Here is a 24,976-nt window from a genome sequence, read left to right as displayed (position 1 = left end):
TCCTTTTCTGATCTCTGGGTCTTAAACAGGTCTCATGTAGCCATCCTTATTACCATAGAGCCACAGTGGCAAAGCTTAGTTTTTGCAGATACTTCTCAGTTTAATTCATGTTATTTCTAGTACTAACACATGTTGAAAGTTGTTTGTGTAAAGTCCCATGCTTAAGCTTTTCTACACAGTTTCTTCTCTCCATGAAGAGAGTTGACTAGTTCCCAGCTACAGCTAAGTGTAAGGGAGCAAGGAAAATACGTCCATGGAAGCAGGATAAGGGCATTAGGGGTTTCTCAAAAGGGGGAGATAATGCCAACATATTCAGACATGAGTTGCATCTTTTTCACAGGATCATTCAGGGTAATTTCAGACAGGATCATTCTTTTACAACTTAAACACTTAGGAATCAGAAAAAGCTGAAATTCAATACTGTAGAGAGAACATTTTTGGATATTTTATGGGAATTATATTGTGAACATATATAACTATTTTACTTACATCCAGTGCAGCCATTGGTCAACACAGTAATATATAGGCTTCCAAACATTAAAAATATAGGATCACCCAGTATTTGTCTACCATAAACTTACTGTTTTACACAACAAAATGAAAAATAATAAGCTGTAACAGTAGTGATAGAGACGTTGTTTCCTGAGTATAGAATAGGCATATTGGTCAAGATCTATTTTGCCCTCTGATAAATTTTAATATTCAGTGCAAAGGAAGACGATAGCTGAATATGTTACTTTCACTTGTAAATTATCTGGCCTTCCTCATGCTGAAGGACTCACATGACATGCAAACATAGCTAACTGCTAGTTGTTTCAGAGAAATATACGAGGTAAAGTATACTTGAAAAGGTAGGAAGATGGTCTCATGGGCAGAACAAAGGCTCACAAATTAGCATTTGTTAATTCTTCTCTTGTTGCCACCAACGACTTAGTATGTCACCTGGGGCAAATCTCTTATCTGCTCCATACCGTAGTTCCTGCATCTGCAAAATAGTATTAGCCAAAAGGAATTTCATTAAATGCAATTAATATTAGTGTTTTGAGAACCTCATACAAAAGGTGCTCTAAATGTACAATCTGTCATGATATTGTGTATGTTTCAGGATTATTTGAATGATATGTCATCCCACTGTCATAAATAAAACAAAGCTACACAGAAAGAATGCACTTAGAAATTAGTGCTAGAAGTGACTCGTGATTAGTGCTAGGCCTACCCAATGTATTACTTTCCCAAAGTAATTCTTATGATAAACTAAATATCCTCGATGAAATTTGTTGAGGACACAATGCACTTTCTATGCAGAGAGTATCCTAACTGTTTTAAAGCATTGGCTCGGTTTTCGATTCACTAGATTATCAGCAGGGCTTAGCCAACAACCAGCTCACCTTTCAGATTTCCAAGTGCTGATGCTGCCCAGTCTTGTTTAGTTTATTATGAGTTCTGATGAGATCACTTCCTTAGATGACACAGCTGCAGGCTGCTTAACTTTGCTCAATTTTTATATGTAGAAACAGAACACTTATACCATCTGTAATTGAAAACAGATTCCATTGATAATATTTCATGACAAGAATTTTTGGCCTGTGGTCCACAGAATTACCAATCAGTACAGATGTTCTGGGGCACAGTTGTCTCCAGGCTGCACCTTCGATCCCCTTGTTGCTTAGCTTGAGGCAATGTAGTGGTTGTGTACTTTCTTGCTCAGGGAGTAAGCAAGAGTAAGCGCTTATTTCTGTGTTTGTCCTAACAACTACTGACTGACTTGTTAACTCAGTAAAAGAAGTAGGGTAAATGTAAATATGCAATTGCATTTTTATGCTGTAGTCTGAGCTGTATAGGAGATATGATTTGGACGTTGGTGTCATCTTGTTGTTACCTGTTTGTCTACTGTAGGTCATCTCTGCAAAATACATTTGAAAAGCGCTGGTTTGTTGTAGCACTTGGTACGTGCATGATATAGCAAAGTACTCAGAAGGTGAACGCAAAGATCAGAGCTACTCTTGTCTGCTGATTGATCTGTTCATGAACAGCATTTGTTCAAGGGGACCAATTGTTTTAGGTTCAAAATGTCACAATCCTGCTTTTACTGTAACTATGTCATCCTCTCTCACTTTCCCGTTCAGGTATTTAGGTTTGTTTTGCTGTCTGTAGTGAATTCTCAGATATCTCATATCAAATATGGGATATATATTTGAACATTTGGTGGGAGGTTGGATTTCTGGATTTTCTTTGCTAGTTTTATGAAAGAGTTTCTATAAATCTTCATCCAGAAGAGGTGTATTTGGAATGGACTGTGTGCCTCACAAGAATTATCAGTGCTTAGCAAGGTGGAGTCCATGCTTCCCAGCAGAATTTTTTTTTTTTTTGCATATTTTCAGATGTGTTCAGTCTCTTTCCTCTGCTCTTCCATTTATGTCCATCCTCCACCTAAGCCTTTCTGTATCTCCTGTTTTCCCTTACCTTCCTTTCACTCCTTTCTCTGTGCTCCTTCTTTGCCACCTCCCTCTACGTGGCTCCATTTTCCCAAATTCATTCCCCTTTATCTTTCTCCCATCTCAATCACATCCTGTTGGTTCTTCTTCCTGTAGAGCCCTGATTAAGAATGTAGATGATAACCTGATTATTCGTGCTCAGTCTCTAGTCCTGCCCAGCAGACTTTGTGAAGCTTCCGTGTCTCCATGTAATGATTAGTTTGGTTACACTCTGTTTCTTCCTACCCAACGTATCTGGGTCACAGAGTATATTTAGAGATGTATCTGCTTACTTCAGTTATAGAAATAAAGCTTTTCTGTCATATTAACTATTATTAGCCTTAAGCACCTAAAAACCACAAACTGAACTTGATTCTCTCTCTGTATGAGCATCATTAGTAATGTTGCCTATTACAGTTCTGCTAGACAGGTAGGCAGATGTATTAGTGTAATCCCAATGGCAGTAAAGAAATTACAAGGATGTGTGTAGGTGTAATTTTGCCTGCATCCATGCATGTGTGTGTGTATGCATATATAAATGTATACATATATAGAGACAATTGTATGAAGGCACTATTTTTTTCTAGCGGTGATACACAAATTGGAAGAAATGAAACCTGGCTTTTGAGCAGGAGAAAGTAAAAAAGTATTATGTTTACTTTGAATGACAACCTGAGAAAGTACACCTGGAACAGTTCTGCATAATTTTGTATATTTAAAAAATAGAACTGTAATTTTAAAGTTTTGCCTTGTATTTGCTCAGTCTTAAAGCTCTACATAGTGTCATACATCAGAAGACTCACATAGTCCCTTCCAACAGCCTCTAATAATATTTTTAAACTAGAAATGAATCACTTATTTCATTATCATGAAATAAAGTGATCAAGATGCTAGCAGATAGCCTACTAGGCAAGGTGAACCTCTGATCTGATATATTATTGCAGTTCAATTGTTCCCACATCTCAGAGCTGTGGGAGAGATCATATATCAGATGTGGACTACATGTTTTCAGGAGATGCACTTAGCTTTTTTTCTTGGCTTCTTGGCTAACCTCCTTAAGTCAACCATTATTATTTGTCATTTTATCGTAGTGTGGCTGTCCTTTTTCAGTTCATGTAATAACAAACTGTTCTGGGCCTCAGATTTTATTGCAGTGTTTTAAAGGTGGTGCACACTAGAAGAAAACTCCTGTAATAACAGATATTCCACAGGTAATTTATTATGAGTGAAGCTCTCTGTAAACTTCAGGAACATTCAAACTTTTTAAAGGAATTATGAGGTAGGATCCAAATGGCGTGCAGTGGGCATCTGACTCTCCTTTTCCTGTTCTCTTGTGATACTGCATGAACATTGTGAGTCACTGAGACAACAGCTGGGTAAGAAACACACAGTCTGCATGAACAAGAACCCTGGCACTCAAAGGTTTAGTTTAAAATGGTCGTATTCTGCAATATTTGGTTACAGTGGCAGTTCAGAGTCTTTTCCATAATCCCAGTCCAGCTTCTCCCCTCGATTTAAGTCGAGGGGCACAGACTTCGCCTGCAAAGTACAGGTTTCCTACTGGAAAAGCAAACTCTTACTGACACTTGCTCGTACTGTTGACTGACTTAAAAATTGCTTATAGCTCAGAGACTTCAAATTTTTGTTGCATCAACTGTTGACATTCACACATAAAGGCTTTTGAACTAAATGCACATGTCAGCAGAAACTAAAAGTTTAACATTGGGCAAGTTTAGATTTTACTTAACAAGGGCCATTAATTTGTTAGGACTGCCCATATTTGGTAGTATTAGAAGTGCGGCAGCCCTACCAAAGGCACTGCTGTTCATTATTCATGTTTTCAGTTACTTCAAAATGCTTGTACTTCTTTTTGTACACAACTAACATTTTCTTTCCAGAATACATTAATCATTATTAATTTTGTATCTCTACAGACTCTTAATGTGACAGAAGAAAAATTTGTGTTGGATACACTAGCTGGGTGCATAGAATATAAATCCTTATTGGATGTAGTAGTCAATGCCTTTTTTGTTCAGGATGGAAGATACTGCCTGATATCTGAGCGTAATCTTTATATAGGTAAGTTTTCTTTAAAACACCAAATACATTTACCACAAAACTTGAAAAAATATTATTTTACTAACGTAAGTCTTAATATTATATTACATTTGAAGCATTCTCATTGTGCCCTGTGCAGTATGAAATACGGGACTTTTTCCAATGGCATTATGATGTAAAGCCTAAATCCTGAAATTATTATTAGTCTCACACGTCTTAACTAGAATTTTACCTTAAGGTAATTCTGCAGAATACACCTGCAGATTAGGTCACATGCGATGGAAACTAGCATTGGTGGCTGGAAGAAGTGTCTTGGAAGTTTAACAATCACTTTAAAACATGTTCTTTGGTGATTTCTCTTTATTCTCCTCTGTGCAACCTAGTACCCCTGCCATTCAGATATGAAATGGTGTAACAAAGCTCTGTCTGCTGAGGAGCACAGCATGTCTCACAGTATGAAGATACAATTGCCTCTACCAATACATGGGTTTCTTTTTTACTGACTATCACAACGACATAAATAGACTTCTGTCTGTCTCCATAAGTGAGGTCAATTATTTTCCTTTTATTAGTTACTTGGTTAGAATCAGTTACAATAAAACTATATCTGATAGTGTGAGGTAGTGAATCAGAATAGTTACTGTTGCCAAAGTTATTTCAGGCATTGAGAAACACATTAAAAAGTAATTTTAAAATATTTTTGTGCTATGCATTTAATACACATATACTGGGGTTGATTTATTAAGTCCCTAAGTAAGTTGGAATCACAAATCATACTGCATTGGTTCTCTAAGTCGGATGTGTTCTGGGGTTTTGTGGGTACTTTGAAAAGTCCAGTCAATTTAATTCAAAGTGGTTGAAAAATACAAAAAGCATATCTGATATAAGTATATCTACATTGTATGTTTTAAAAGCTACAAAATTTTTATGGCATTTCTGGTTGCTTCTGTCACAATCTGGAAAGGTATAGGAATCTAAATCAAATAATAAATGAATGACAACCTAAACTGTCAACGAGGAAATTAAGAGTCTATTGAGTTTATTCTAAATGGTAATGCTTCATTGTCTCCATTTCTCCAAAGCCATGTTTTTCAGTGTCTGGGGAACATAAATTATACCTTTAAGCTGGGTGTTGCTATAATTGGATTGTCAAGACTGGTCCACTCAAAAGCCTCCATTAATTATAGGCAGAGGGTAGGCCCCAGAAAACGTTCCTTTATCAACAAGTTGAGAGTCTAAGGTCATTGGCTTACATTTTTTTAAGCCGCTTGTGATTCCCTTTGCCAAGCTGCATTGACACTTAAATGATCAAAGCTGCTTATAGAGGCTGTTGCTATGTGTGAGCAGATTTGAATTTAATAATGCTTGTAGGAGATAAATGTATATTCTGCTGAGACTGCTTAAATATGTTGCTGTGCTAAAGCACAAGATTGAAGCCTAGTGATACACTGAGCTGGCTGTAGCACATTGGTCAGAATTTACTGATTTTATCATTACTGTTTGGTGGCAGCTAAAATACTGCAGCACAAGTGAAACTTGATTGATCAAAGTGAATATGGTCAAATGAAAGCTGATACAGGAGCTCATGAACTTTACAGGTTTGCAAAAATCTCACAGCACTGGCTGTGCCTCTTCCTGTATAAAACTGCATACTTGCCAGAGGGGGGTACGAGTATCAGATTTGGATTTCCCAGAGAATTTCAAAATTTAAAAACTTGGGTTTATTCTAATTCAGAATAAAAACAGAGATTACAACACTTTCTGCAAAATGGTCACTTGAAAAAAAAAGGAAAATAAATACTAGAAATATACTTTATGTTTAATATTTTTATTATGTATAATAATCTCTGATTTTGGAACAGAGGAATGAAAGCTATCCTCTCTGAAAGCATTAAAAACAGATTATGTTGAAAAATTCACTATCAAAACTTTCTTTTATGTCTCCTGTTCACATTAAATTTTCTCAGAATAGGCTTGCTTACTCTGAAAATTTTGGTTACACTAAAACAGAGCTGTTTCCAACAATGTAATACTGTCAGAAACTTTTCACTCATGTCTCTCAGAAGCCATCTGACTCCTGTTCTCCCTGCCTTGTTGCCAGACTAACACAGAATTTCACAGATGGAATATGCAGATATTTGTTATAAAAGCTGGTACTACTACCCAAAGAAACAGGACACCCTTTTTCTCATCACTGGCCGCTCATCCTCACCCCTGTGTCATATCTTCTCTTGAGTTAGAACTTGTGTTTAGCAGCCATCTGGTGAACTGATCAAGGGAGTGCTTCAGGTTAAAATTCACAAACTGTTTTAACTTGGCTGTGTGGGTGACTGTACTTGCCCAAGAGAAGAAACATCAGGAAGTAAAAGGAGGGGATAGGAACAAGCATTTGCGGGTTGACAGAGCTGCTTATTTTAGTGGTGATGTTGGTATAACAAAACGACTGTGAAATCATGGCAAGATCTGACCTTCAGCCTTACAGGATTCCAAATGCTGCTGTGGTAGATCTTCCAGTTTTGCAAACATATTTGCAGGCATCAAAAGGACCTCTAGGAATTGCTTCAGGTAGCTACAAGTGTTTTACATTTTTTGCATAAGTGGCCAGATCCTCAGCTGTTAGAATATCCATGAAATTGTGTAGATTTGCACCATCTTGGATCTGACTCACGAAAGAGATAACTGATTTATATGAAATATAGCATAAAGTCACAATGGTAATAATGAACATAGGGTTAACATTATATTACAACTTCATATTACAATTTGTCATTGTCAAGTATTATATTGCCCAGTTAAATAAACAACGTTGAAGACTACTTAAAATTGAAGTAACAGTCTAAATCCCAGAATGTCCTGATATAGGTTTATTAGAATTTCCTGCTGCATTTTAAATGTATGTGTCTTTGATAGTTATTTGTTACCTGGCTACTTTTCAACTGGAAGAGCTCGGTCTTCAGCACTTCAGCAGAATTGTGAAATCTCTGGACACTGCAAAAATGCAAAAGGTAATGAAAGTGCAAAACATTTTTTTTTTAAATAATTAATTTATCTCTTAACTGTGTTTTATTAATCTGATTATTTTTCTCAACTTTCAGGGTAATTTACATTGAGGAATTAGTGTTATTTTCTGTTTAAATTCAGAAAATAAATTAGTATCTTGTTATTCCAAAAACCTTCCATTTCTCTACTAATGCAGTGACTATCTCATACTCAGTCAAAGATCAAGTTAAAATGTAGATTATGTAATCTGAGAAGGTAGAATAATCCCATTATTTACAGTTCATGTGATTTACACTTGTCGCTCTAACTTGCATACTCATCCTTGGCTCTGCTCACATTCTTTGACTTTAGGCAGGAGGCGTTTTTTCCATACACAATGAACCCATTGAAGGTTGCAGTTCCTACTGATTAGTGTTCTTTTTTCCTTGAACCACCTGCTCCCACTCTGATTATCAAGCCTATTGTCCCTCCATCGTTTTTTTACCCTTCCCAAAAAACAGCTGCTTATTATTGTACCAATACCCCATTACAACATACGTGCAATCGACCCAACCATTGCTGCCAAATAGAAAGCATGACAACAAAGTTCTGCCTGCCTTTTCCTCTCTGGAGTCACAAATTTGGGTTTCACTCCACTACTTGTTTGCTAATATTAATGAAATTTGTAGAAATATAAATATCTTCTCTTTCAAAATGGTTGAAAGTGATGATTATCTTAAGAGCTATGTTGTAAAGAGGGGGAGAGGGATAAACTGAGTGGCAATGCTTTCTCATAAGCCCTGTTTTCTTAGGTAAATAGGCTAAAAATTAAATTACTGGTGACAGAGCATATGTAAACTTTGATCATCCAGATGTTTCAAAGAATAATTCAGACACAGCATTTGAATAACAAATGTGGAATTCAAGACATAGGCAAATTTTAGTAATTAATACTCAAAAGGCTAAGTTTTATCCTTATTCTGATTACTTTTAATGTTCATGGGGATGTCTGTGTCTCTTTCATGAGCACAGTTGCTTTGTAACATGTAGGGAGAGAGTAGGTTAGGTTGTCCGCATAACATTTTTAGAAACACTCTATTCACTTTGTTTTGGTGGGCTTACAAGGGAATGGTTTTCATTTCATTTTCACTAACTGTTAGAACAGACAAGTGGCTGGAAGAATTTTCATAATCTGGTAAACAGACAAATCACTCTGTCTGAAATGCTCTCCCAGCCCCTTCTTTGGTAAACATCTTAGACACAAGCCACTGGATTGGATGCATCTTGGGCTCATTCAGCTAGCAACACAATTCTCCCACTTCATGCCAGTTATCTCTTGTTGACTCCGTTCATCTAGCTTTGTGTGGCTTAAGTGTCAGTGCCCTGATGTTCTATTTCAGATAATTTCTCCTTCCTTGTCTGGAATAAGTCTTTTCTGATAGGGAAGTGCTGCATTATGCAGTGGTCTTCACCTGCTACCGTTTTTCCTGTAGGTGTAACTTTCTTTGCTTAAGAATCTTATCAGATCCTCATCACCATGGCACCTAGGTTTCTTCTCTTGCATTAGAAGAGGTTCTTTGTCTCCAAAGTGATACCAGATTATATTAATGCACCTCCAGCAGGAGATTTAGAAGGAGCGTTTGGTCCCCCCAGCAACAGGGACAAGAACAGCAGAAGGCAGATCTGCAGCCTTAGCAACACAACTTGTCAGAAATTTGGGATTCTCCTTCAAGATGCTGACCTGTAGATTTTGCCTGATGATTCTTGTCTCCGAGTTCAGTGGAGATGCAGAAAAATTATTCACATATGTTTACTTAGAATAGATTTACTTTAATTAAAAAATAAATTCTTCTGCACATCACAGGCTGAATGGGCTTTTCTTAATCATGCAGATAAGCCTTCCTCAGAGAGTAGTCTTCATGAAATTAAATGGTCTATTCAGTTGGATAAGATCAGCTTGTTTGAGTAGACCTTTCTCTTAAAGGACTGCATGACGGAAACCACTCAAAGTCACAGTGTTTCCCTATGATAGATGCATGGTCAGATATTTTCATTTAGGCAGATTATCCAGGCAGAATAATAATGCTGCCTCACTAACACATGTTCATCTGCAAGAACAGAAAATCATAAGATCTCGTTCTGTAATGTTAAGAATACATGCAAAAGTTCTTTGTTGTATAATTACAGAACCATAAGATAAAACCCAATTTTGTAACTTTAGTGTTCTTCTAAGAACTTAGCTATGCATTACTAGCTCAAGCCTATTTTTCTGCTTTATTATTCATATATGTTATTCTTTCATATTTGTTGTAAAATTTAAGGGTTTGTATGTTAGAGAAAATACACTCTTGAAATAAAAGATGGAAATAAACAGCTTTATAATTTCGTAATCGCCTTGTTAAAAAAGCAAAATAACTAGTGTTTTCTTTCTAGCATTCAAGAACCTGTTTGGTTCTGTTTCATGTTCTGCTTGCGTCTAACAGCAGTGAAGTCCTTTATAAAGAACTTCTGAGATCTGCAAAGGAAAATCATTATATAAGAACTGGGTATCATAATTGCTGTTATGACGAGGTAGGAATAGTAGGACAAGATCAGTAAGAAGTAGGACAAGATCAGCCTCATGGTGGACATGGGAACAAAAAAAGTCCAAGCTGGGCCAGACAATGGCAGAAGGAGCTAAGACCACGCCAGGACACTTTTCTCTACACCTTTGCCTCAGGATCCTCAAAACAGAGTTGCCCGTTATAATTTCTTCACAGGAAAGCCTTCATAAGAGCTTCTTGTCTTCCTCTTCATTTCTTTGTTGCAGTTGAAAGGTACAATCCTACAGGTGGCTGCACTGGCATAGCTGAAGAGCTAAACCACAGTAAGAGGGGAGGAATCAGCAGATGAAGAGAGGAGTGGACAGGCACCTCCTTGACTGCCTTTGCTACTACAGCAAATAGCTGTGGGTGTGTACAGCCAAAATAGTATCATTGTCAGGTAGCAGCTGATGTATATGAAGAAACAGAACCTGCTGTTTCTTGCAGTTACTTCCTTAACTCAAGAGTCAAAAGCTTATGGTGAGAATATAAGGATTTCAGCTCTGCAAATGATTACACAGATGTAAAGAGAATACTAGATGAGGAAACTTCCCATTTTTTATTTGCTTTTAGAAATCTATACAATCCCTCTGTGTAAAAAATACATTAATACTATTAGCAGGGCATGCTGAAATGCTCAGAGCAAGGTATTAATTCAGCCCACCTGTAAAAATGCATTGCAAAACAGTCTTTAATTATACACACCTGTCTTACTACAGCCAGGGTACACTAAAATAGTAAAAATGGGTACAATTCATTTCTGGTGTAATTCCACCACTTCTAGAAGGGAAATTAATATTGGTTATCATGTGCGTGACTTTTCTAAGGAGACAGGTACTGGTAGCGTCCAAACAGAAATCTGTGAGAACTTCAAGCTGCATTTTGCTGCTATAAAAGCAACAACTGCTGATATTGGGCTTGCCACCTGTGTCACATATGGCCAAAGACAAAACAGAAACATACAGGATTTTTCTTAGCAATTCAGTTCACAAAATGCAAAAGTTTCTATTGTTAAGAATGAAATGTGGTATGGCTTCATCGGTCTTATTCTGCCAACCTTCACCATCTGTGATATGGATTATCGAAACCAAGATTGTGGGTTTGGCCCAGGCACACTCTGGTCAGAAACACTGTTTGGCAATCTTGCGCTGCCATTTGCAATCCCTGCATTGCCTGGATCACCGTTCCAGGGCTGCATTCAAAGCCTTCTCTAGCATAATGCATATTGGGGCACATCCTTATTGAAGCACTTCTCTGGGGACTGTGGCTAAAACAGTACTAAAACACACCTCACCGTATTGATGTCTGATTACACAGTTACCATTCTCTGTACCTCACAGGAGTACAGCATAGCATTTATCAATCACATAATTACCCATCTGTATTAATAAAGTGTGAAATGTTAATAACCAGTACATAACTGGTGTTGCAGTAGGAGGCCTCAAGGGGTAATAGCCAGCTGTTAAGTGCAACAGCTAGAAATCATTAACTGTGTCTTTATTACAGTTTCATCTGCCTGGAAGAGGTAGTTGAGTTGCAGGTATTTTCTGAAAACATAGTTACAGCAAATATTTAGAAGACCTAGATGGAGAAGGTCAGTCAGGGAGAGCTGAAACAACAGTGAGAGGCTTGGTTTCATGTGGCAAGGTAGTAGATGATTGAAGCCTCTGAGGATGGACCAGGTTATAAAAGAGGAATACTGAGGACACAGAGAGGGAGGAATTCAGCTTAATGAAAGGTAGTGAAAGAAAACTGGAGAATTTACAAATCACCACCTCAGTATTTCTACATCAACTTCTGTGAGCTCTCTGAATGACTACAAATTTGAAACTAGCTTCACCCCTCAGGGTCTGCCTCATTTTAAGTATATCAGCTTGTGTTCAATCCACCCCTGTATACATACCTGCTTCCATGGGTTTAAAACCACATGTTTTTTATAAGCTTTGTGTGTAGTCAGAGCCTTCCATAAGGAAAGAAGTGTACTTCGGCAGGGAACGTGTTCCCTGGGTCGATAATCATATATACAGCTGGGATACCTGGATGTAAAATTTTGTTAAGATAACTGGTAGAAGTAGTGTATATACAGTGCATCAGTTCCGCTGGAGAGTATGAACTCTGTGTAGACTTCTAGCATTTTATTTATACATTGTATAAGTACAAATTACTATGTTAGGTGAAAAATGTAATCCAACATGCATGCACTACCGAGAAAGATTCTCCATAAGGAGAAGGAATAAATTTGTAGACCAATGGGATGAAGTGATTCCCGTAGCATAAATTAAGCAAACTCCACTGGATCTGGAGGCACCAGAAAACCAACTTCTTCACAATTAAAAACTTAGTTTATAGTCATGCTTTTAGGGATGAAATACCTTCTTTTGATGGTGTCTTGATATGCCGGCATCTGCAGTTTCTAGATAAGAACAGGAATCCAAGGGGGAAATATTCATTTAGTCCTTCAGTTGTTGATCAGTCTTTTGACTCTACCAAAAGCACAATAGATGAAAATAAGACTACATTTACAGGTTAATTCCCTGGAAATGGTCACATGAAAACTATAGATTTTGAGTAGCAGGCTTTCTACACCTGTTGAACATCTGCAGCAAACACCGTGAGTCAAATCTGAATTGTTCATAGCTGAATTATTCACAAAGCTCTGAGCCACCTTGGGCCTGGCCCCACATGTGAATTAAGAAGCTCCTTGGTGGTCCTCCAGAGCTAAAAGCTCAATACAGAGACCTATAGAGGTCTGTGGAAATCAGCCCAAGACAGGGCTGATGCCAAGTCTGAACTAATAAGCTCTGCAGTCTCCATTTGAAGCTTCTCAAGTGACTGCACACTGCTTTTCATTATGTCTCATAATGTCTATATTATTTGGTGTGCTTTTTTCTAATATTGGGATTATTTCAGCATGATACTTGCTTGTACTTTCATTTCCAAGAATTTTAATGAAAAAGTTCAGGTTCAAGTTTGGAATTTATATTGCTGTAATTGATACACACTGAATCTGAGTGCCATTTTTCAGCAGTCTGTTACAAAAGGCCATTTGAGCAGTTCAAGTTCTAAAGAAAGGCTCTTGACCTTCTAGTGAACTCCAGAGGGGAACAAAAGTTCAAATGCTAGTTGCTATTTCTCTAGCATGCCAAATTTCAGTCTTCTGGTTTAATGGGAATATGCCAATTAATTATATTTTAATAAAAGAAGAAACCATATTGTATGGCAGTTATTGTAGTTCTCTCCACCCAGTTCTCAGGGAGGTGAAAGGAACCTAAGTAATCCAGGTGCAGTGCCAGGCCTGAGATGTTTCTGGGCACCATGGATCATCTAGCTATAGATAATCAGGAGTTGACTGTCAGTATATTAGACTCTGAAACTCTATTCCGTAATTATATTAAAATCAGTGTATTGTCATAGTAATTAATTTTGAATAAAAACTGTTGTTTCACAATGATTGAAGCAAATTCAAGATGCATCAACACATCCTGAAGCTGTAGTCTCTAGATTTTGTTTTAGGCCACTAAAAATATTTTAGTATCTATTAGTGTTTCACAAAACAGGGCTGAAAAACATGAGGCTGTCCTAACAGAACTAAGAACAACCTACGAATATTGAGCACCTATGATTATAATTACAGGGTAAAATACAAGCAAGTCCTTCAGCTGTGTTTGTAGTAAAAGCAGCTATCTTTTTGTAGTTTTATATACACCATACCTTCAGTATTCATATTTAAAAGAAATTACTTATTATTAGTTTCTTAGATTCTTCTTCAATGCCTTGTATTTGAACACATGGATAAAGGATGAATGGAGTCAATTCTACGATTCGCTGTATGTAAAAGAGAACTGGATTGATCCGCTGCTAAGGTAAGCAGTACTTAAGTAGACTGTCACCACCTCAAAGTTTAGATACTGGGGAAAGCTTCCCCTGAAAGTTCAATTTGCTGTTAAAATGTTTCTCCTATTGAAGACACTCAGAACCCTTCTTGTCTTTGTGAGACTATAGTAATCCCTTTCACCTATCCAGAGGCACGGTTCTCTCATAGAAAAGTCCTTTCACAGCTGTTGTACATTTGTTTCTTAGTGCCCCCAAACAGATCAAACATCGTACTCGGAAAAAAAAAAAAAAAAAAGAAGGTTCAGATTATCTTACAGAGTTAGACTTGTGCCTCATAAGTCACTTCAACATCTGTATGACATTAAGCATTTGAAAAAAGATGTTTGACTGCCCTGAGCTTGGCTTTATGCACAGACTTGTTTATGCCAATGGTCATAAAATCCCTTCTGAGCAAATCAGATAAGCATGTAAACAAGGTTTTTAAAATTATTATTTATTTACACAGTTGCAGCATCATTTAACAGTTTAAATGCTCTGAGGTGCCAGGTGTGTCCACACATTGGTTAGGGGGTGGTACAGTAGCATGAGTACCCTTGCCAAACTGGATCATTTTCATGTGGAGAAACAGTAGCTCTGCACCTATTGTGTCACTTTTTCACTCCTGTTTTTACCCAGGACAGATAAATTAGAGCTAGCATTGGTAGACCAATGTGGCTGCAATCACACATCCTCCTCACTGCAGTATAGATTAACCCAGACAACGGCAAACACTGTTAGACCAAAATATGTTACTAACAATGTCAGCTGAAAAAGCATTTGCATCTAGTTCTAACTGTCATATCTAAGTCAGTAGAATGAATCCTTTCATACTATGTGGATTATGCCACATTAGCAAATGTACAGTATAGATTTGGCTTGCAATACTCCAGATTCCACTGAGTTCTACAGGAACTGTAGGGATATATTTGAAGTCAGAATTTGACTGAATATATTCCAGTGTAGTAATTCTAATTATGACATATGCTTACAATAGTATAAAGATACAGATAGAGATGTATACATGGAGATACACACACCTATTATTTTTAGCTGGTCCTGCAAGGAACAGGGGGTCAGACTTGATGATCTGGGTCCCTTCCAACTTGAGATATCTATGATTCTATGATTCTATATACACACACTTTTTATATGTACATACGCATGCAGGCAGATGCTTAATCCATTGCTTGTTTCATTAACACTAAGCTTATTGGAGCTGTCCTTCACAGTCTGTTACATTCAATGTAACGAACACATGTTTTGCCTAGACGTAGTAAGTGTAGGTTATACAAGAATGTTAAAGACCGTATTTGGTTACTGGGTTTGAAATTTCCTTTAAGGGACTGAGGATGAACTGATCAGTTTAATCAGTTCAGTAGCTTAAATTCTTTTAAATATGTCTTTGCGTTCCTCTTTCTAATGTTAAAGAGGTTAATATAAAGAGGGCTATATATTTTCATGGAGCTGCATTAGTTGCAGAAGTTACTTGCAAGCCTCATCCCATAATGACAGTACTAGCTAAGGTAACAGTCACATAAGTTACTGTAAATTGGCATTGTCACCTGCTTTTTAAGTTGTGGGAAAGCTCCATTGCATGTGTAATACTGAAGTACAGAACACATATAGAGGAGGAATGACTGACATGAAGCTGTTAACATAATTAGCCCTGTGATAACTTGTTTGTGCCTTACCTTGAATTCTGCGCCTTCCTGTCATTCTTTGGAAGGAGCCTGAGCCTTCATACAAGCCAAAATCAAAATGCAGAGAAATCAAAATCATCTTGACTGCCCCACAGGGATCACTGAGGGTTCATTTGCTAATTCACCAAACTCCTTACATCTTTCCATTTTTTTATTAGAACTGCCTGTGCTATGAGATTGATTTATGTCTGCTGTCAGTTGGTAAAAGTGGCAAAACACAGACCACTGTTTGTTCATAGTCTCTTCATCTGTTAACTGCGTACTTAGCTTATGACAGCTGCTTTTCTGATTCATAGCCTGGTCCTGCTGCAAAACGAACTGGCGACATCGTTGCTTATTCAGTAAAACGTGTGGCTATTTCACCACTAGTAGTCTGAATGGACTAGCATCTATCAGGAGGTGAAGTAACCCAGTCCAACTAAATCATGAGTACAAATTCATAAGTCAGTTTTATTAAAATTGAATGGCTGGCTGAAAGCATTACAGAATTTGCACCAATGCCAACCTCATACACTACACATAAGTTTGTATGAAAGAAAAAAATGAAATAAAATTGAAAAATCTGTTTTTATTTGAAGATGGCAGCCAAAAGTGCAGCAACTGATTGAACAGCTCACAGATATATTAAGTAATCGTACTACCACTGTCAAGAGTTCAACAGTCACTCAGCCGAAGGAATTTAATTTGACTGTACCCAAACCACGGGCCATTCCTGTACCTCTGCCAACACCACTACTGGAGAAAAGGCCACCTGTGAGTTTTTTTAAGATTTGAGAGATACTAAGTTTTATGTATGCTTGTGCACAAAATCATGGTAGGGGAGTTAATAATATCTTTTAAAATAATTGTAGAAAATCTACAACCTTTGACAGATCAATAAGGATTTTTCTAATATTCTGTGTTACTGAAGGTCAGATTTCTAAAAAAACTCCAAACTAGTTCTTTTCATTTCAGTGAATGTTGTGTAAGTAAATAGTAAGTCAAACAAAGGAAAGGGAAAAAGTTGGTTCTTGTAGTTATTCTGTGACTTTTGGAGGTAGAACTATACAATGAGTACAAACTGATGACAGCATTGATACAAGTGTTTCTGGTAGTCCTTGGATTTGTAAGATGTTTGCTTTGCATAATGCACTGAAGCAGGTAAGAAAAGAACATTCAAATGGAAATTTTTTATAAACCTAGATTTTTTTTAGATGAACTCCCATTAAAATAAATGGCAATCTCACTGGAAATGAGGTGGGCTCTAGGTCTGCAGCTCCTCCTTGAGGGTGGAATTTTATTTCTTTCCATTTGTATTAATGTTGAATCTCTAAAAGTAAGGTTTTTCGGTTTAAATTTATTGCTCACATATAAATAAGGCTAGATTTATCTTTGAAATGCTAACTTTTATTTTACTTATTATCTAAGATTGTGATTCAGCTACACTGGTATATATCAGAGACATACAACTGGTTTTAAGTTAGCTCACTGGGGTAAGGCAAACAGGATTTGGGATCAAGCTGCTATGACTAACTTAATAAAGACTGCAAAATCATCTATATTTAAATGCAGTGGGAAGTGAGCTTCAAAGTCATAGTTTTGGGCATTATCTGCCACCTTGTATTAGCACTTCAGGTTTTAAATAATACGTGTTGAATGCTCTTAGAAACCATTTACATCTTAGGATGGCAGAGCAATTTAATGGTAGTATGTTATACAGTTAATGGGATTTTGCATTGAAACAGCTTAATACCAGGCTCTGAAAAACTGCATTTAATAACTACTTAATCAGTATAGGAATGAGTCATGTTGCTGTCGTTTTAGTACCTTTATGCTGCGCAGCCCCTCTTAGAATAAATTTGCTTTAATGCAGATGCATTTACTGAAGTTCATTTGTGTTGTTAGGATTATACTAAATTTGGTTTACATTCTGGCCAAGTCTGCAAATTTAAAAGCTTGTGTGAATCTAAAACCATTAGCGTAGTAGTGACATATGTTGTGCTCATTTCTGTACCTATCTCAGCGAGTTAAGCTTCACTTTAATTTGCCATATTGTTGCCAGTATCACCATTTTAGATCCTGAAATGAACAGGCTGAAAAGACATCCCAGATGGCAAGAGTTAGTAAAGTGAGAGCAGGCCGTAGTTTTGGCTGCTGTATGGTGGAGAGTTGTATGTAATTGAGAGGAATGCACAGAAATAAAGCTCTTCCAGATTACATCCCATAATCTGCTGCAGAAATGTTCTCATCCATTTTCTCACAGAGTTGTTAGTTTTATGAGGATGTAGTTTTTTCCTCATGGTTCTCATGCATCTGTCAAAGAACTTGTCATGTGGCATCTTAGCAGGGACTATTGTAGTCACAATATCTACATGCGTAGTTACTGCTCGACTTTGAAAGAACTGTATGAGTTCATACGGAGGTGTCTGGGTTTTGAGCAATTACTACTGATAAGTTATTGCATCCCTATGGTGAAATTATTTAATTCTGGTTAATAGGATTATTATTTCTTTCTGCTAGGTTGCGTTATATTCTAGAGTAGAGATAAAATGCAAAGTAAGATGAGATGTATCACAAACATTGAGTTCAGGAGCTGGGATAGCACTGCTGTCCTGTACACTGAGTGCATGCGTCCTTCACAGGAGAGGACTGGAGATCTGGCTTACTGCAGAAGGCAGGGTAGTTGTCTCAGTCAGTGATGTATATTGAGCTGGAACTCTCCACTGACCTTGGAAAGTTTCGCTGGAGTAACGTAGGCCTAGAAGGTTAGGATAATCATTCATCATCATATTAATCAGAATTGGGGGACACAAAGTGAGAAGGAAAAACACTTTAATTTTGAAATTTAGTAGTGAAACATTTCACTGTGTATGGTCTAAAGATTCTTCCCTCTACTGTCCTTTGCACACAAGCACATGGATGTGCACACAAGCATGAGCATATGCATACACACATTCATAAGTACAACTCTACAAAGAAAAATGAGTGATTTAGCTTGAAGTTTGCAAAGGAAACAAATGGAGACACGTGCTTAAACCTGAAAACATGCAAAATTATTTTACACATTTAACTTCCTTGGATATCTTGGCCTTGAGTTACAAATAAAATCCATTCTTTTACTGTCACCACTGTACTAGAAAAATAAGATTATGCAATTATTTTATTTTTATATTTTCTGTAAACCAATAATGGAGTTAAAAAAGATAAAAGGGCTGCAGTGAGATGTTATTGTAACACCATTCAGTCGAATCTAGTGTATTTTTTGGACACCTTCCATATTATGTCAGCTGTGCTTCATGAGTGGAGTTGCTTGATTGTTTAAAATAATTAAATGGGTGAATTAATTTGGCCAATACAAGGATTTTGTTTGCAAACAAATAGACCCAACAATATATTTATATTTATGATCTTGTTATGTATAAAAATAGAAGCTTTTAATGCAATACTGTTGCATTAACTTGTCCTTGTCTGTCTGTCTGTCTGATTGGTACTCATCACCATGGTACCTGCGGGCTAAATTACAAGGCAAGATAATTTTTGAAATAGCTGATTGAAAAGTCTCCTCCTTGAATTACTTGGAATAAGCATAGCAGTTTCTGAGGAGAGATTTTCAGCTCACAGTGGCAGATGAGTACAGCTTTGCAGGTAAAGCACATGACTAGGAAGAAGAGTGAAGTAAACTGATACTGCCTGTGCAACCCTTTGCAAATCCTCTGGGCTTTAATTTCTCCATCTATAAAAGCGTAATAAAAATTCTTAGATACTGCTGGGAAATACTTTCAGTTCTACTTCACTTAAAAAGCTCACAAAAATACTTGAGCACTCTCACCAGTGCATTTAATTACTAGCTGCTTCTGCTTGTGCGTTTGTTTTTCCTGTAGATAATGATGTAATACAGCAAAGGCAGTGGAAAGTACATCAGATTCACGAGCTTTTAAAAGCATAGCTCTTTATATAGTCCAAAAAAGCTAGATGGGACCCCCATGTTCCCTAAACTGACCTCCAGTACAGTGCAGATTATAGATTTTAGCCATTAATTCATGAATTAATTCCGTAACTTCTAATTGAGCTAGAACATTTTTAGCAAGGTAAATATTTATGCAGAAGTCCAGTAAACTGGCAGACTTATCTCACCCACATAGGAAGGAGACATCCAGTCTTTTTTCAGAGTTCGCTTCTGGGCAAATTTTTGCTCAAGCAAATATTGAAATCCCCCAGAAGTTTTGGCCTGACTCAAAAGCATACAGTCCCTAGTCTCCTGTTAATCTGTACGACAGCCAGACTATAAATCTTTCCTGGTCATTTTATCTGTAGCACTTTCTGACATGTGAATGATTTCCCAAATCTTTGACTAATGCTAGGAGGGCCCTCTCAGTCCTTACCTCTAAACTTTTTATCTACACCTCCAATGGAATTCCCATACAAGAACACTAGGGCAGCCATAGTAGACCAGAGCAAAGGCCAGTTTTGCCCAGTGTATTTTCTCTAGCAGTGGCCAAACACAGATGTCTGTGAAGACTGCAGAGACAGGACAACCATAGCTGCTGCTTTCTCCAACTGCCTTCTCAGTCTCCCACCATTTCAGTTCAAAGACTTCCTTAGTTACAAAGAAGTCCCTGGGTATTTAATACACGTCAAAGGATTACTCTTCTCTGAACTTCTCTGGAGTCTCTCTAACTTGTTGCTACTGCCTCACACTGCCAAAGAGATCCACAGCTTAACTTTGTTCAGCTGCCCTGTCTGGCTTTCAGTGCTGTGAAGATGAAGTTTATGAGATGCCAAAGAGAACTCTTCCCCATTTAGCAACTTCTTTTTCCCTTTGATAGGGCCTATAGAATTTATTATTTCTAAAGACTTTCTTGTTCTTGTTTCAGATTTTTCTTTCTCTCTGGTCTTTTGTCCAGGGGTTATATTACATTGGACAGGACTGAAAAGCCTGGGTAGTCCTGGCTAATTAGAATCTGTCCGTGTCTTCTACAGTGGTACTAATAGAAAAGAATCAATAGTTAAAAAATAACTGCAGCTGTTCTACAGTAAAAGTGAATGTATTTTTTTCCTGCAAGAATGTGTCACTTGGAATGTTTTATACCCCATATTGTGGGGATTATTGCCTTTTAATATAGATTCCTCCAAGCACCTACAAACCTCCAAAGGAAAAAAAGCAACTAGAGGAAATCAAAACAAAAAATCGCCGAAAAGCAGAAGTAAGTGTATGATGGTCTTGTTCTAGTCCTTCCTTTCTTCTAAACTGTTTCTTCTGTAATGTCCCGTTTTCACAAGTCTTAGAACTTTATCTGAAACATTTGCTCTCGCACCTAATAGCTCCTGGCTCTTTCTCTAGTCATGAAATTTGTATCCTCTTTTCTGTTCTATCACCCTTTTTCCATCTTCCTTATTTTATTATTGTCTGATACAAGGTCCACCTTTTATTCACTGTACAAGTACTATGTGAGAAATTATGCAAGCAGCTATGTAAGGTAGCAGAAACAGAATTACTTTCTTCTCTTCACAAGCTTGAAATAGTTTGATGGCTCTTTTACTCCCACAGGACATGTGGATATTTAAGGTATTCACTTAATAATTAAGGCTTCAAAATACAAAATATGTTCAATATTTTTGTTTGTTTTCTATAGTAACTGGTAAATAACCACATGTCATCACCCACTGTTCTAAAATACCAGCAGACTCTGACTTTTTTGTGCAGACTCCATACTCTTTCCTTCAGCAGGCTGAGAGAGTGGGAAGTCATTGTGATTTGTAAAGAAGCAGAGTACCTGGTCTGTGTGCTAAGAGAGCACGAGAAGGGAGAGCCTGGAAAAACAAAGAAACAGATCTAGTTATGTGATCAAACTTTGATACAAATCCTATTCAATGAGCTAGCTCCTATCATAGTTAAAGCAGATTGTTGTCGTTTTCTCCTTGGAAGAGAATTAATTAAATGTCAGTTTCCACCTTCTCTCTTCCTCCCCACACTACAATCACCATACCAAATCGAATAATAGTATAGGCTTGATAAAAGGCATTCTGTTTGACTCCTTTTTATCTGCACTTTCCCATCCCCATTCTGAAGATGCCTTACTCTAGCTTTCACTAGCTGTTACAAGTCCATTTATCACTGTTCTGGGCTCTCCTCATGTCCTTGTGAAAGGGGCATTGGATTCTGTTCCTAAACTACAGTAAGTGCTTTAACATGTGATAGTTTCCAGGGGGATAGACTTTGCATTCTTTTTGCTGGCCCATCACATTACCTACACTTGGTATTTCATTATAAAACAATACATTATTTTTTATACTTTTATTATTTCCATATTGTGGAGAAATCACATGCCTATTTGTCTATGTGCTTATTTGTATGTACAAACTTCCTAGAAAAACTGGAGAGGAAAAGCAAGATAACACAGTGCCTATATTGTCAAAAATCTATGACAACTATAAAATCACGTAACTACCAGCCACTTTCTTCAATGGAGAAAATGCGTGAATACAAGGAACAAAGGAAAAGCACCACAGAAATTATAGCTGCAATAACAGCAGTTTGTTTCACCTCTGGAATGCTGTAAAAGGCATCCAAAGCATTCACAAAGGTCACTTCCCTGGACTGTTTGCTAAACAAGCTGAAGTGTTGGGTCCTAAAAGAAATATGCATTAAAAATGCCATTTGCTTCATAGCATTTTTTCGGAAGCTATAGCTGTCATGAGCCATAGCTCATGTCTGAGCATCTGTAAGGAGAACACTGAAAGCCATACTCTGGACAGTTATGGAAGTGCTGGTGTTATGGACAGCTACTGTCCAGAAAACCATTAGAAAATCTAGTCTGTGTTTCACAGCTTTGATTAGATATTACTGCTTACAACCACAAGAAATATCCAAAAACTAGAAATGTGGCCACCTGTACTTCCCCCTTTAAAATGACTGGTGGAATCACTGTTAGGGGTGTGCCTAGTGTAGCAACCCAAGGTGCTCAGATCCCCCGATCAGAGTCTTCTAATTTAATTGAAAAACAAAGCCATTGTTTGTTAGCTATGTGGAAGCAGTTACTACCTATGGTACTGATGTGCCACAGATAATTATGAGGCTTTTAAGTTGAATTCTGGATGAGCAATGTTGCATATGGGCAGATCTATCAAAGGCCTAATGCCCTATGCAAAGGATACAACCAGAGAGAACTGTGTAGAAAATTAAGACTTGCCTACTTCGAGTCTTTAATCAGGAATGAATATTCATATAAATACTCAGTCAAGCTTTCATTCATTGGAAACAAATTAATATACTGGTCTGGGCTGCAAGGCTTTTTGAGACAGAAAAATCGTATTGGAGAATTTAAATGTACAATAATCTTTAAGCTAATTGCTTTAATTTTAGGATCTGCTCCTGAAAGCAAATGCTAACCAGTTCAGGTGTGCAACCATGAAGCCTGAAAAGGGAGAGGTATGGTACAAAATATTTTATTACCTAAAAATCCCCCAGTATGAAGATGAAAAATGACCAGAGTATTTAAAGATATCTCAAAGTATTTGAAAATTGTTGGTGTTTTGGGATTAGGAGTTATGTTCTATCATTTACAGCTGTACTGTCATTTCACATCCATATCCTCATATTTGCCTCTTTGGAAGCATAATGCACAACCTCCTTTTCTTATACTTCTGGTGATGCTTTATTAGTCTCCTAATTTTGAGACAGGCAGCCTTCCTGTGATACAACTCCAAAAAGTCTGCAAACTGGCAATATTTCTCTAAACCCATGTATTATTCTTCCATTAACTTTTATGCCACAGAGCAGCCAAGCTGAGGGAATAACGGTCACATTCATACAGAATTCTTGCTTTGGTTGATTCCCAGTTCACAACTATGTCATCAAACTATGTATGTAATATATTCATTTCAGCATCGCATCTGCATATTCTATTCACTGTGTTCATCCCCATGATACCAGACACTTTCACACACTTTCACATCAGGATCTATAGCTAATACCATCAAATTAAATTGACAACCATTATTATACCACTATTTAATAATTTCATGAAGTGTGCTTTGACACCCTATTTTGTCTTCCCTATAATTATTTCAGTTAAAAGCTGAATATATTCATATATATATATATATATATAGGTAATATTTCATAGTCAAACAAAACATCACAGTTCTTTTAGCATTATTTTAGTCAATAAATTTTAGACTATATTTGAACCTACCTTTGTATAATAATTTGATATGAAATATTCCCGCTAAGTTGGGTGTACATAGCAAGATTTTGTGGATATAACAATTCAAAAATACATCCCCTATGATCATGTTTGTTACTCTAGATGAATATTCAGGAGTGATTTTTGGTGAATACCTAATATTTTTTTGCTGAGTACTTGAAAATCTGTCTCTGAAATGAAATAATGTATTTTTGGTTTGAACTGCAGAACACACATGATAGTATGAAGAGTAATCCAGCATTCCAGGCTCAAAAGATCCAAAACAAGGTGAGTAACCTTTAAGGTACCATTGTCAGATGTACTTGAAAACTTTGAAGTGAAAAACACACTTGCAAATTCTGTGGTGATGCAAACTCTACTGGAATCCATGTTTTTACACCAAGTTCTGTGGCCAGGATGATAGGATGGATCTGGACTATGGCTTATAAATTTTGGCCCATGTACCATTAGCAATCCACAAAGACACGGTCAGGGAGCAACAAGAGTGCGGCTACACCAGGAGCGACAAGAAACAAGGAGCCAAAGGGAATGAAAGGACAGGCACTGCCCTCACCAACCAGGCAACAGTATCTGAGCATGACAAGGCTGGTGGTAGTGACTGGTTCTGCTGACAGCCAGTCATCCTCAGACAAAGCAAGGTAACAAGTCAGGTCTGGGGTCCACCCAGGAAGTCCAGTCTGGAGATAAGGCTACAACAGCAACCCAGGTCCATGACAGCAGGAGACAGAACTGGAGAGACAAACAGGAGCAGAATTACCTCCAGCATAATAGGAAAGGACTGAAGCCCATATCTGAGCTTAAGTGGGGCTCCTGGAGCAGTGAGCAGAGGCCTGTTGGTTCCCTGAGGGCCCTGACAGGTAAGTTGTGTGCAGTTGCAAAATAATGCCTTAACAGTGTTTTCAGTTCCAAAGGGAGAAGTTTTTATGTAAAATGGTAAGGACTGAGAAGAGTCCATGGGAAAAAAAAAAAAGAATTGTGAACTCATGGTTTAAGAACTCAGCACAGGGACAGGAGAATCTTGAGTCTGTAAATCACTGCTTCAAAATGAGATCCTGAAGAATGCTGAACAATCACTCCAGCTAATGACTGTCTGATAGTCAATATACAATCAGTCTGGATATTTA

The 24,976-nt window shown here is 37.4% G+C and overlaps 1 protein-coding gene across 1 annotated transcript in view; it reads left to right on the top strand.

The window, feature by feature from the left end:
- Positions 1 to 24,976, top strand: part of CFAP99 (cilia and flagella associated protein 99) — a 62,189-nt gene that overhangs the window by 10,895 nt on the left and 26,318 nt on the right. The window contains exons 3-9 of the mRNA XM_075092036.1: positions 4,409 to 4,553; positions 7,443 to 7,537; positions 13,844 to 13,956; positions 16,245 to 16,419; positions 20,769 to 20,849; positions 23,009 to 23,074; positions 24,060 to 24,119. Coding sequence (XP_074948137.1) covers positions 4,409 to 4,553; positions 7,443 to 7,537; positions 13,844 to 13,956; positions 16,245 to 16,419; positions 20,769 to 20,849; positions 23,009 to 23,074; positions 24,060 to 24,119 — 735 coding nt within the window. The remainder of the gene's footprint in view (positions 1 to 4,408; positions 4,554 to 7,442; positions 7,538 to 13,843; positions 13,957 to 16,244; positions 16,420 to 20,768; positions 20,850 to 23,008; positions 23,075 to 24,059; positions 24,120 to 24,976) is intronic.

This window comes from Phalacrocorax aristotelis, chromosome 4, assembly GCF_949628215.1.
Source record: "Phalacrocorax aristotelis chromosome 4, bGulAri2.1, whole genome shotgun sequence".
Lineage (NCBI taxonomy): Eukaryota > Metazoa > Chordata > Aves > Suliformes > Phalacrocoracidae > Phalacrocorax > Phalacrocorax aristotelis.
The sequence above is the reverse complement of the archived record's forward strand: the minus strand, read 5'-3'. Positions and strand labels throughout refer to the sequence as shown.